General features: G+C 33.2%; 2 protein-coding genes across 3 annotated transcripts in view; one reads left to right on the forward strand and one right to left on the reverse strand.

The window, feature by feature from the left end:
- Positions 1 to 7,785: 7,785 nt before the first annotated feature.
- LOC129224028 (putative OPA3-like protein CG13603) lies at positions 7,786 to 10,708 on the reverse strand. The gene is made up of 2 exons (XM_054858425.1): positions 10,278 to 10,708; positions 7,786 to 8,384 (listed from the first exon to the last, which is right to left on the reverse strand). The coding sequence occupies exons 1-2, from the start codon at positions 10,411 to 10,413 to the stop codon at positions 8,047 to 8,049; spliced, it is 474 nt and encodes a 157-aa protein (XP_054714400.1). The 5' UTR covers positions 10,414 to 10,708; the 3' UTR covers positions 7,786 to 8,046.
- Positions 10,709 to 10,930: 222 nt separating this feature from the next.
- The window catches only part of LOC129224029 (E3 ubiquitin-protein ligase FANCL-like), a 42,475-nt gene continuing 38,891 nt past the window's right edge, over positions 10,931 to 14,514 (forward strand). For both annotated transcript variants that reach the window (XM_054858426.1, XM_054858427.1), the window contains exon 1: positions 10,931 to 11,150. In XM_054858426.1, the coding sequence (XP_054714401.1) occupies positions 11,079 to 11,150 (72 nt within the window). In that variant the 5' untranslated portion in view covers positions 10,931 to 11,078. The remainder of the gene's footprint in view (positions 11,151 to 14,514) is intronic.

Genomic DNA, 14,514 nt, shown 5'->3' on the forward strand with positions numbered 1-14,514 from the left:
GAAGATCTGTGATGAGACTCATATGCAAGATATGACTCTTCCACGTTTTTTAGAAAAAATGTTTTACAGCATGAATATTTTTTCAGATGGAGCTCTTAGGAGTGAGGCCAATATGCTGCACGAGAAAATTGAAGAAAATAAAGGCTCATTTAAACAAGAAGTTCTGTCTAGAACTATACGAGCCTACTTTCCCGTATAGCCATACTACCTTCTAGTACCTGATCAATATTCTCAAAAATAGCTAAAATCGCAAATTGTTTCAAACATATTTTTTAAATATTTTAAGCTAATTTCTGGGAATAAAATATTCCTCACTCATCTAAAAAAATTAGATGCGTAAAAAAAAACTAAATAAATAAAATTTTAAAAAATACGAACAAATAAAATAGCAGCACCTTTTAAACAAAGCAGCTAATACACTTTTTTCCATTAAAAAAAATCTTTAACAGCTTTCAAAGAAAAAAAATAATTAAAATAAATACGCTCATTAAAATAAATACATCATATCAAAAAAAGTCGTTTCTTTTTTCCCTGTTGCCAAAAATAATTTTTTAAATGAATTAATGCACTTACCAAAATAAATAAAAACAATAAAATGTCAACTTAAAGAAATACTTTTCATTGTCAAAAAAAAAAAAATAATAATCATCTGCGCATATCTTTATGTAGAAACATAAATGACTTCGAGTTTATTCCCCGAAAACTAAATACCTAAATTAAAACTTTAGCATGAAGTTTAAAAAAAAGTCATATCTATACATATAATAAAATAAGATGTTTGTGTGTGTGTGTGTGGTGCGCTTCCCGGGAAAACGGTAAGGCCTAGAAAGATGAAATTTGGTATACAGTACCAGTTTTTGCCGAAGATGTGCACCTCGGGTTTCGATTTTTGAAATTTTAATTAGAAAAAAAGTTATTTAATGTTTTATGTGTTTTTTTTGCACTTTTTAGTACGTTTTACCTCACAGACCCCGAACCAATCGCACCACACAAATATTTTTTGTACTATAGTGTAGGAAATTTAATTTTAAATATGATGAATGAAAAAATTTTGAAGATAGAGCAGTTTTTGAATTTTTTATGTATTTTTGAAAAAACCTTAAATTTGCAGCTTTTCATGGGTTTTATTTTTTTCTAATATCATCCTGCGAGAAGTATCAAAGCCTCATTTCTAAAATTTAAGTTGATAATAGTAAAAACATTTCGCCCTCTTCAGAAGAAAAAAGTTCTTAAAAATAAGCAATAGTTTTTTTTTACAATTTGTTTAATGCTGAACGCATCATGTCTTTCCACTCATCGGTCGAAAAAAGGTTCTTCATTCCTTTATGCCTCTGACGTCACTACTTGGATTTCGATTCGATATTTACGACAGAATCTTAATCGCAAACAATGTTAATCTTCTTTTTTTACTATATAGCTTACTTCTACATTTTATGACGTAATGACCACGTGTTTTTCTGGCAGTGCTTGCTTTTTTTCTTTCCTTTTTTTGTTTTATTTAGGCACTGCATTTTTTTCTTTTTCCATCCCCCCCCCCCCCAAGCTGGAAGTTTTGCTGTATCTATATTACGTTACATTTCACAGTTGTGCACATTTAATTCAATAAAAGCAGAGAGATTTTTTTTTCTTTGTCCAATGATTCTTTTTGCACACTACTGGGAATTTTGAACTTTTTTTTTTGCTCTACTTAAATAAAAAAGCGGTTTTTTGAGTGATCTTTGCTTTTATTAGGAAATAGGCGGGGCTGCCGAAGGCGGCAATCTTGGTGTAAAAATGGCACAAAAAAAGAGATAGAGATAGATTGATTAATAATGCTGCCAAATTTATTTAAACAGCCGCCGAAGGCGGCAAACTTGAATTAAAAAGGTAAATGACAAGGTATATGAGCCGTAGGTGGCTGCTTGCACAGAAAGGCGAATGGCGTAAGAAGGCGAATCAGCTGGTCGCCGCAGGCGGCTAGTCAACAATAATTATTTCGCAGTTAAAACCATAGCTGCGGAGTCAGAGTCAATCTCATTTTGAGATAGAGGAGTCGGGGTCGAATATCCGATAATCTGACTCAGTCATTTGTCCTCCATGTATAAATTTTTGCCAAAGCTACAAAGTCAGAGTCGGAGTCCAATTAATTGTCGGGAGTCAGAGTCAGGTGCCCCTAAATTCTCAGAGTCGGAGTCTGGCGTCAAAAGCTATTTCCAACAAAATTTGTTTGAAGTAAATCCGCCTTCAAGTACGGAATCTACATTGACTTTCAGTTTCCCCGTAGGCGCTAATGTTAAGGGATTTGAACTGTTCAAAATTGAACGGAAAATTATTCAAATCAAAAAGATATTTTATATACAAGTTTTTTATCAAAAGCTTTTTCCTACAAAGTTTGTTTGAAGCAAATTCGCCTCACAGTTCAGAATTGCCTTCAATTTCCCCGTAGGCGCTAATGTTGAGTTTCTTGAACTGTTCAAAATTGAACAAAAAATAGTTCAAATCAAAAAGTGAAATATGGGAATGAGGTGTCCTCGCCGAGATCGTTCGAACAAAAAAAAGTTTGTTCGAATCGGACTATTCATTCAAAAGTTATTAGGGGGGGACAGACAGACCGACAGACATTTTCCCCCATCTTAATACCCTACTTTCCAATTTTTAATTTTTCGATATTTATTTCATTATTTTATTTATTTTTGACTGTTTTGCGCGATATTTTTAAGATGCATTAAGCCTACTTTCATGCTTTTTTCTTCCTTTTCTGACTTTTACTGGGAAAGTAGGCTAAAAAGGTTTTGATTCTAAAATATTTTAGGGGGAATAGCTCCTAAGTCTCCCTTTTACTCCAAATGTTCATGTTTAGAAACTTGCAACCTCTTAAGCCCTTCAGAAGAATAACTGTTAATATAATGCCCATTTATCCCCCTTCTGAATTAAAAATAGCTTAAAGCTATCAAAAACTGAAAAAAAGAAAAAAAAATAGAAGGAACTATCTCTAAAAAGTGGTAAGTGAAACAGTGGTCATATTTGGATTTAGGGCGTCATTTTAACATAAATCAGCATGAATAAAGTCAGAAACATTTTTTAGAGGGTTTCTTGCTATGTAGTGTAATAGTAAGCAATAGATGGAGTAATCTCAAATACCTGCCACTGCTAAAAATCCTTAAATTAATGAACAATTTGATGATATATTTATATGAAATTTCAGTTTTATCTTGATTAATACTTACTGGTGTAGATGGTGTTTGAATATTCCTATGGAAAAGAAAGCATGAAAATCTTTTGTCAACATCTAGTTGATACAACTTATTCTCTAAAACATATTTACAGGGCTCCCAACACATTTGAGCCATAGAAAAGGGTAACATGACCTTTTAGATACAGTTTTTACAGTAAACATCTTAGCACATAGTCATTTACAAAAATTTTCACGTAACCAGTTTAAAAAGAATTCATTTCGATATAATGTACTGCAAGACAAGAATAGTTTAGAGGCCATGAGGGAGTCCTCCCCCCTCGGAGCCCTTGATTTTAACACATATTTAAAACCCTAATATGGTAGTTTATATACATATGAAAGTTTATGACCAAACACCCAACCCGAGAGGTAATTTCTGGCTATGATACTGCCTAAGCCCAAAAATCTTCGAGGTTTGCGTATCATTTATTAGTATGCTGAGAATCCAAATCATTTCTTCATATGTATATATTAGTTGTTTTGCCACCAAGATATTGTAACTGTCTTCAAGTATATATAACTATATAAAATCAGAAATGCAAAAAAACCCCTACTGAGTCGCAAACTGTAAAAACAAGAAAGAAAATTGAAAATCCTTTTAAAAGCCTTATACTATTAAAAATGAATTTCAATTATTTTATTTGCTGACAAATAGAAACTGGCAACAGATAAAAATTTTAAATCATTGCGTTTAATTTCCTTGTCGGCCAGCAATGAATTCGGTGATCAATCGGGTGAATAAAGGATTAACCGTTATTAAAATCTGCTTTAAAAAAAAAACATTATAATTCAAATTCTATGTAACATGGAAGTTCCAAACACATTCAATCAGATGCGAAATCTCTTCATTTTGGTATTAAATTTTAATTTTTTAAAAAATATATTTACACTGCAAAAAACATGAAAAACCTTTTAGAGGTTTTAAATTAATATTTTCGTTAACTAATGTCATCTAAAGACACAACCTAGCTAAGAACACTCTATCAACTCTCCTTTTGAACATTTTTTTTTTTGAAAAATCAGTCCATCCGTTTAGGCGCTAAAGTACCACAGACAGATACACAGACATGTCAAACTTATAACCCCCTTCCTTTGTGTGTCAGGGGTTAAAAATTACTAAGAAAGAAAATATTTTATTGATATTTGCCATATCCAATTATGCAAATGCTGCGTAAGTGATAAATATGCGGGATTTAAATTTGAGCCTTAATGTAATCAATTAATGTGCAAGTTCAGATTCATAGAGCTATATTTTCATTAACAAATAAGGACACAAAGAAATACAAAAGTAATTCAGTTTTTAGTTTTTTAGAAATAAAATTAAATAATATAATCGGAGGTAGCAAATGTCAAAATAGCTTTCAGTTTCCAAAAATATTGAAATAATTCCAAGATGCAAAAGGATTGAAATCTCGAACACGAGAATCAAATTTTCACGAAGTTCAAGTAAGTGCAATGATGCCATGTTCCAAAAATAAGAAAAATTATCTATTAAAATTAAGCATAAAATAAGCAAATCTAAGATGGCGTGTGTCAAAATAACTTCCGAATGCCCAAAATATTTTCAAGATGCAAAAAGATTGAAATTTCAAATACAAAAAGCAATAGCAATGTTGCCAGTGTTCCAAAAATAAGAAAATTTATTATCTATTAAAATTGAACATAAAATAAGCTAATCTAAGGTGGTGTATGTCAAAATAACTATCCATTGCCAAAAATAGCAAAATATTTACAAGATGCAGAGATTGAAATCTGAAACTCGAAAGCAATTTTTGGCGAAGTCAGAATAAGTTTGATCTTGCCATGGTTCCGGAAAAAAAGTACTTTATTATCTTTTGAAATTAAACATAAAATAAGCTCATCTAAGGTATTGTTGTTAAAATAACTTCTGATTGTTTAAAATATCAAAATATTAACAAGATGCAGAAAGATTGAACTTGCAAACACAGGAAGCTATTTTTCACGATGCTGCATATCGAACACAAGTTCAGAAAATTGCACTGATGAAATGTTCTTTAAGAATATTTAAGCGCAATTCATTGATTTTTACCAATTCAAGCACTAAAAAAAACCTTTCACATTAATTTTTGAAGGTTTTCAAGCATTTGAAAATGAAAATTTTTTTCAAGCACTTTTCAACGTTTTTCCAGGGCATACAAAGACATCATAACTTCTTCCCCAAACCTCTCCATTTGCTCGATTTCCATGCTGCAGGGGTTGAAGGAGGAGTAATGACATCAATCTGAAGCGAAATAATACAGGAAAGTCAAGTTGAATAGAAACAAGGCAATGGCGGCCGCGTGTTTGAGCGTAACAAACATCAGCACACACTATCTTTTAACGTAATGAAAACTTTTAAAATCTGATTTTTAATTAAAAACAATAGAAAAGCGGACTAAACGGACCAAAATGTTAAAAAGCGGTCAAAAGCAGATTTTACCCTTAAAAACGGACTTTGACAGGAAAAGCAGACCATTTGGGAGCCCTGGTTTATACAGAAGCTCGACTCAATGTCTCCAGGGGCGGCAAATAGGGGGGTCAAGAGGGGGCGGTCGCACCCCCAATTTTTTTGAGAAAATGGGTGAGCTTAATTTATGTAAGTCGGAAATGAATGTTCATTAAAAAAAATAATAAAAAAATCTCGCTGGTTTTAAGTAACTGTTTGATGAAACTCAATACTTTCCCAGACTAGAAAAAGTGTTTTTCGTATTTGTATGATGACTTAGAAATTCATGAAGTATTTTTCGGCTTTTTCGAACATATAATATTGATAGAGAACCATGGTTAATTTAACCAAAGACATTTCCTCATATAATTCATACTTGTGTGCCCAGCGTAACGATGGCATGTTCAATATGAGAGGCTCGTGCAAAGTGGTGTGGATGCATGGTTTTCACAAGAAAATTCCTTGATATTTTACATTCACTTTTATGCTCACTTTTTAAGTGTATAATTATTTAATTAGTGTTCATCGCTTTCTTCTGCTAGAAACACGTTTCAGCTGCTCAATGCATTATATGCTTTCATAGCAGCTCTTAAAAATGCATGTGATTATTGAATAATAATAACAAAAAAAACATATCAACAAATACCTTTTATGGGGTCCTATAATTATGCAATCTCGGAGTGACACAAGATGGTCTTCAATAGTTAAAACCATAAAAAGATTTCTCTATAACTTCAAAGCAGTGATTTGACGACTAGAAGAATTATTGCAAAACGATTCTTTCAATGGTAAAAAGCTCATGCCCTTTATATTAGCATGTATGTCTTCGTTTGATTTTTATTCAATTTGTTTGTATTGGGGAAAGTTTTTGAAAAATGCTTTACTCTATCAAAACATCTTCAATCCGCTACCCTTAATTTTCGTACTATTCAAGCCACAGTTCAATCTACAATTGATCTGTGCGTTCGTACTACTATAGTTCAATCTACAATTGAAACTGAAAATAGATTTTACATAGATGTATTATTGTATCTCAATCAATCGTGAAACTTTTCAAAAAAATTCTTCCTCCGAGTCAATTTTAAAAAGGAGCAAAAAAAAGAAAAAAAAAAAAATCCACATGATGATGTGAAGTCAAACATTGATTTTTTAATATTTTGTATGAAGTAATAGATTCAGTTTCGAATGAAATTAACACAAGATTTGATGATAATTAGTTTTCTGTATGGTTGGCTCTATATATTATCTGGATTGGGTTTTGAAAACGAAAAATAAAATGATTCAGTTATAAGTAAAATTTTTAGCATGAGGCAGGAAAATTACAAGCCATCTACCGAAAGACCGTTATTACATCCAGAGTTCACTTTCGTCCTTGTTATGGACTCATCAGTCTGGAATAGCGGCTAACAGAGCAGGAGGCATATGACATCTCATTGAAGCTGAGAGCGTCGACGAGACTAAATTATTTGATGAGTAAAAACTAAGCCCCTCACAATTTTTTAATTTGCCTGGGTAATTTTGAAGAGCAAGATATAAAAAGTGCTTTCATACATAACTTTGTTACTTTAATTAATTTTTAACTATTCCATGCAGCTCAGCTAGTAGAGAAAGTTTTTTTTTTTATGTTTTAGGAGGTTAGAGAATTATTTTCGAAGCACAATGGGCAAAAAAAAAAAAAAAAAACATTTTTATTAGCTGTACTGGCAAAACAGCACGACACTGGGCACTGATAGATTAGTAACTCGATTCCCTGCTCTCCCGAATTCCAAAAGTCATGCATTAAAACTTTCCCAAAAGGTATAAAAACTTGAGTATCGAGATGTTTTATATGATAACATATTAGAAAGTGAATCAAAGTTTTAATTGTTTCCAAACACTAATTTTTATTCATATTAAACCGATTTAATGACCACTTCCTGTTAGCTAATGTGTGTTTGGGACCACACTGTGGTAAAACGTATTTAAGAAACTCGACCCCCCAAATGAAAAGCTGAAATGCCGCCCCTGAATGTCTCCAAATCAGATCAAGGGTTTAAGTGGAAACCCACTAACCTGTAAAACTTCTAATAAAAGTTAAACTCATTACAAAAAACTCATTTTTTTTAAACAATTTATTTTTCTAGTATTTACATACAGTTTAGATTCAATGTAGTATGGAAACATTCCCTCTGCATTTTAGTGATAAGATATATACAATATTTTCTCTCTCAAATAGGACAGTGTATAAACAAGCCAGAAAAAAATTGAAAATAAAATCTGTCTTAACTATTTTATTAAAGTGAAAAAAAAATTGTTAACATTCTACTTCTGTAGAACAATATTTGAATGAACTTGAACTAAAAATAAAAAAAAAAAAGAAAAGAAAAGATTTTGTTTATAAAAAAAGTTATTTTTTCTTTGGTACTCTTTCTTCAATTGCATGATACATACGAGTTAAATGCAAAATTTCTGCATTTTGTTTCTCTATAACAAATACTAAGTCCTCAAGATTATTTTCTAAATTTCTGAACCGTTCTTCTTTTGCTGCTTCTTTAGCTCTTTCATTACGAGAGCTTCTAATGTATTCAGCTGTTAACGATATGGCTGCAACCATAAAGATGGTGAATTCTCCAATTAGATCTGCACCCAATTCAATAGCCATCGTTTCATTCAATTTAGGGACTTCTGAAGGTTTCCCCAGGTTTAAAAGCCGCATTTTAACATTCACTTCTACCCAATGATACACTGCAAAAAAGAACATAAAAATCAAAAGGAAGAATTACTTGCAGTAAATAATTCGAAAATTGCTACAACATTTAGGTAGGCTTATACTTACACAAGACGGAGACATTGGAAATAAAAATATTTAACTTATACAGCTTTACAAAGCCCAAATTAAGCATTTCTCAGAGTAGGACACAGGAATGTTTGGAAAGAGCAATGGATAGGAAGGAATATATATGAATGCAGTTTAAATCAAAATTTTGTCTTAATATCCTATACGGTAGGACACTATTTTACGTTTTGTCGGACCAGTGATAAAAAAGCGTTCTAAGCAGAAAAACTTTTTATTTATATAGCATGACCTGTACTAACAATTTTTTGCAAATTTGCTTCTATGTTGGCATTTACAAATGAAAATAGTATTCGAGATTTTAAGCATAGAATTGCTTGATCAGCTGTAGCGACACTCTTGATTATATATATATATATATATATTTCTTCTTAGTCTTCATCATTATCATTGAAATAGGGTAGACTGAAGAAATTAGTGATGTGATGAGACGTTACATGAGTCACCAATTTCTAGAAAATTTTCAAGAAGAGTCAACCGCTCTAGTTGTCAATTGTCATGAAGGAAAATAGGACGGTAACCTCTCTTGCAGGCAAAGGACAATTAGACAGAACCAAAAGATTGTCAGAGCGGCTTCGAAGTTATAAAATGAATTTATTTTGAAGAAAATGAAATTAAAAAAAAAAAAGCTTGTGAGTCTTGTGGATGAAAAATTATTTTGATCTGTTTGTAGAAAAACATATTAAGCAGACATTCTGAAAAAGGGTAACGTAAAACCGCAGAATATTTTAACATTAAATTTTTAGGGACCAGCAGAAAATGATGTCGGAAGTGGGACAACATATGAAACAGACGATGTAAAATCGGGATTTCATTGTATTAATATTTTAACGAACATACTTACATCGGGGTGCCCACGAGAGGAGGGAGGGGGGGGGGGGGGATATGGAACAGACTCTACCATTGAATTTTCTAAAAGTGGGGTAATTTTATAGGAGTTTTAGGCTCATTTTTGGGGGGTGCAATTTGCATATATAAAAACACAAGTATAAGGGAAACCAATATTTTAACATAAATATTACCTAGAATGTCGAGCAAATGTAGGAATATTTTTTTGCCTTACAGCAGAAACAAAGTTAATAAATTAATCTACTACATTGCTTCTCGTGTTTAGACAATGAGATGATGACACTAGTTATACTGTAATCGATCACTCTGTCTGTCTGACCTCTTTATTAACATTTAGGGCTTATCTATTTTTATTTCTATGAAATTTCCATCACTGATGACTCAGTCTCTCCCACAAAATTCTTTTGTATAACTAATTTACAAACATATTTATATATAATGGGAGGCCCACTCCCCTACACAATTGTTACTTCCCAAAGTATTTTTCCCCCCAAGAATAAATTTATCAATGTCAAAAAAAAAAAATCTTTGCTTGGACCTTTTTATGCTATCTAAAAGTAAATAAGTCTTCAAGATGCATTTTTGGATGTTCTCCGGGTCTCATTCACCTATTGCATATTTTTCCTTAAATTTATACATTGAGATATTAGTTGGGTACTTGAGCAAAAACTAGTGAGAATTGTAACATGTTAAAAATTATTTTCTGATAAAATTTAAACGATTTCTTTTCGAAAACCCCATCAGAAATACAGTCAAAGTAGGCTTTATTTACAGTGAACAAGTAGTGATCGTTGGGAACGATTAATGCGGGAAAACAATATGCAGGACTTACAGTAAAACTTTTATCATTAAAAAGACAAGATACTCAGATTTTTTTTTTTCTTAAACAGCAAGTTTATACAAAAACTAACTTTCCAGAATTTATAAATACTTACGTTGGGCTGGTGGCATACAAATATACGTTCTGAAAAAAAGACTATTTTTAGCTCTAGTTTTTAATCTGTTAGCTAAAGGTTTGCTTATTTGGCGAATAGCTAAAGCAGCAAGTTTCACTAATGGAAAAGCAACCATTTTTTTAGTATAAAAGTTATATTAAAAACAGAATATAACTGGCATGGTGGACGAATCTAGAGCAAAATATCAATAATACAGGAACAGACTTTGATTTTCTCGATATTCGCTTTTTCAAAGCGTCAATTTCCTTACAAAAACATTTTTTCTCCCTTTTTTTTCGTTCAATATTTTTGGTATAATATCAATGCAATACAGCTTTGAGAATAATATCCATAACGTTATCAGATCAGCCGTCTGCTCTTGAAAAAGTTTCGTCCATGAATATTGCCAAAATAGAAAGTTGAAAAAACATATTTAGCATTAGAAAGAAAGAAAAACACTATAATATCTTCATATGACACCTATAACAAAGAAATTTTCGGTTTGTCTATAGTTTCAGTCCAAAATGTTAGAATAATGCAGGAATTTTTAAAAAGTTCAAGTCCATGGGCCACCTCTCTTTTTTGCACTTTGGAAGCGGCATCATGCATCGTGAATTGTTTATTTACGTTTGTTATTTTTGCCGGCGGGCGAATTTGCTTGATCTTATTTTGTATTTGGTCCTTATAATTAATTCTTATTTCTGAGAAAGAAATGAGTGCACAAGTTTGTTAACTTTCAAACAATTGAACGTTTGAGTGTAAAACTCTATTGTAAAAACTTGTATAAAACAGGAACAAACCATGAATATTTTTGATCAAATCATGCCATTGAATTCTGTTGGGAATGAAGTATCCGGTTACATTAATGCATTGGTTAGCTATTGTTTTTATATGTTGTTATATTAATTTTGTATACAAATATACAAATACAAATATACAAAAGTGACGACCAGCAACAGGCTCTGGGCCCAGCTAGGCTGGTCCTAGTCAATTAATTAGTCCCCAATGAAAATCAATGGCCCTCTTAAAGCTATCCACTCCCTTGCTCATTACCGCCTCTTCCGGTAAGCTATTCCAAGTGCCCACGACCCTGCTAAAGTAGTAGTTGTTCCTGATTTCCAAGTTAGCCTGAGATTTAAATAGCTTAAAACAATGACCCCTTGTCCTGCTTTCCCCGCAAAAATTTAATCCATTTACATCTTTCATTTTGATAAATTTAAAAAACTGAATCATGTCCCCTCTGATCCTCCTTTGCTCCAGGCTATACATATTAAGCCTATTTAGTCTGGTATCATAATCTAAATCTGAAAGTGCCCTTACTAGTCTAGTTACCCTTCTTTGAACCCTTTCCAATACACAAATATCTTTCCTCAGATAAGGCGACCAAAACTGCACGACATATTCCAAATGGGGGCTTACTAAACTTCTATATAAAGGCAGAAGAACCTTCTTAGATTTGTTTGAAATATATCTATTGATAAAGCCAAGCAGTCTGTTGGCTTTGTTACTTGCAATGCTGCACTGTTGACTAAACTTGAAGTCCTGATTTATTAAGATACCCAGATCAATAACATTTTCTGCCTGACTAATGATTGAACCTTGTAAGCGATAACTCGTACGCTTATTTCCATGACCTAAGTGTAGCACTTGACATTTTCCTACATTAACTGCCATACCCCACTTATCCGCCCACTTAGTAATATAATCTAAATCCTCTTGAAGCTGTTTTACCTGTTCCTCATTTTCTACGATCCCCATAAATTTTACATCATCAGCAAAACAAAATATGCTTTCAGAAATATTTTCATTGATGTCATTCATAAATATAATAAACAAAAGAGGCCCTAAAACTGATCCCTGAGGAACCCCACTTAAAACATCACTCCAATTAGAATGATTTCCTCTCACAACTACTCTTTGCTTCCTACCAGTAAGCCAATTTCTAACCCAAAGTAAAGTTTTTCCTCCTATTCCAATGTCAGCTAACTTGCTGAGAAGAGCAACATGCGGTACCTTGTCAAAAGCTTTTTGAAAATCAATATAAACAACATCCACACATTTTTTGTTATCTAAAGCTGAGGTAACCTTGTCGTAGAAATGTAATAAATTAGTAGTACAGGATTTACCTTTCCTGAAACCATACTGCAAACTAGTCAACAGACTATTAGTCTCTAAGAACATCATGATCTTAATTTTGATCAAAGTTTCGAAAATCTTACAAATCACCGAAGTCAAACTTACAGGTCTATAATTCCCAGCAATACCTTTAGACCCCTTCTTGAAGAGTGGCGTTATGTTAGCCAGCTTCCAGTCCTCTGGCACCGTCCCCGAATTATAAGAGGCATTGAAAATATTCAAAATAACATCCACTAATTCCTCTGCACATTCAACTAGAATTTTTAGATAGATATTATCTGGTCCCGGAGCTTTAGTTGCTTTAATCTTTTTCAAATGAAATAAAACCTCCTCCCTGGAAAATACAAAATCCTCAAGCTGTATAATAGCTTGTGTCTTGTTAGTGTCAACTGTTGAGATACAGTTATCGTTAAACACACTGGAAAAAAAGTTATTTAGAACATTTGCAATATCCCTATCGTTTTGGATTAAATTTCCATACTCATCAACCAAAGGCCCAATTTGACTGTTTCGAGCTTTCCCAGAATTAGCGTAAGCAAAAAACCTCTTAGGGTTCCCATCAATGTCATCTGCCAGCCTTTGCTCCAATTCTCTTTTCTGAATCCGTACCAAATACTTAAAATTTCGCCTTGCCTTACCATACTGGAGCCTCTCCGCACTCTGACCAGTTTCTTTAAACTTACGAAAAGTGGCTTGCTTATAATTAAGAGCTTCTTTAGTCTCCCTGGAGAACCACATGGGCCAAATTTTGGTACTAACACCTTTTCTCCTAAATGGAACATAGTCCCCAACGGTATTAGCAAGTTTATCCTTAAATTCCGTCCACTGCTGATCTACGTCGTTATTTTCCAACCCTGACGAAAAAACCTCTTTCAAGCTCTGCCTAAGTGCAACAAAATTGGTATTTCTGAAATTGGGCACAAACCTAAAATTATCATCTTTGCACACTTCAAATTTAACCCGGAACCTAATGCTGTTATGATCACTATCTCCAATATGCTCCCCTACACTCAACCCCTGAACAAAACTACCTATGTCACAAAAAACAAGATCCAAAATGGCCTCCTCTCGAGTTCCCTGAGTTACAACTTGATCTAAGAAACAGTCACCAATTACTTTTAAAAATTCCTCTTCTTTGCCATTACCAGGATAAAAATTATTCCAATAAAATAGTTTAAACAACCTATGCAATCAGCCGGTATCGAACACGCGACCTTCTGGATACAGGCCCGGGGCCTTACCGGCTACGCCACCTCGGTATGCTTTCCCAAAAAACAGTATTGAACTTTTAATGCTTCTTTTGAAAATTATTTTCCTTTTAATCGCCACACGTTGTTATAAGTTCAAACTTAAAACTAAAAAAGTTGATGTTAAACAAAGCAAAAAGTTACTGGTGACGTACATGAAGTGTTTATCCTCTAAAGTCTTTTTCTGGAAGTGTTGTGGCTAAATTAACAATCATCTGAACATGTTTGTTTTAGTAGGAGGGTCGATAGTCCAAGTCTCAGTTATCTGTCGTTTAAACAACGTCTGTAGAGAAAGCAAGGGTGATCCTCTCTGGAATTCTTTGAGCAAACAAATGCAGAGCATTAACTGCCACTGCTACTTTGTCTTCCTTCTCCCCCTTATTTTCAACCTGAAGCGACCATTAAAGCATTAAGGTCGCACAACATGGGGGGTCAACACACCCATCTGTGTAAGGCGTCAATGCAAAACCTTCTCAGTGTGCAGGTCCAGACAGGACAGGGGTCAGGTCCCCCACCCCTTAAGCAATAAAATATTATATAACACTGTATTTTTTGGTTATATCTTAAAATTCGACTCCACCCATAAGTTCTTGAAAATTGCATTTTGACTCCCCTCCCCCCTTTTCCAATAATGAACTTTTTTGGAGGATGGAGAATGTCTAGATCAAAGTTAGTTTGTCCAAAGGACACAATCTTTTATGTCATTCAAACGAGGAATACTGTCCCTTCTCGAAAGCAATTACTACCACTCAGGAAAGATTCCATTTCCAAAAGGGGCGATAGTTTGAGGATGGGCAGTTACCGCTCGCACTTGCTGTCTTTGAACACGTTATTTTGAACCTTTTACTTCCGGG

This window comes from Uloborus diversus, chromosome 6, assembly GCF_026930045.1.
Source record: "Uloborus diversus isolate 005 chromosome 6, Udiv.v.3.1, whole genome shotgun sequence".
Classification (NCBI taxonomy): domain Eukaryota; kingdom Metazoa; phylum Arthropoda; class Arachnida; order Araneae; family Uloboridae; genus Uloborus; species Uloborus diversus.

What these genes read in the sequence shown, in the direction of transcription:
- LOC129224028 (XM_054858425.1), bottom strand. Translation starts at nt 10,413, where the DNA reads ATGGTTGCTTTTCCATTAGTGAAACTTGCTGCTTTAGCTATTCGCCAA. An exon ending in TTGTATGCCACCAGCCCAAC is followed by an intron (nt 8,385 to 10,277) that starts GTAAGTATTTAT and finishes TCTTTTTTGCAG; the next exon opens with TGTATCATTGGGTAGAAGTG.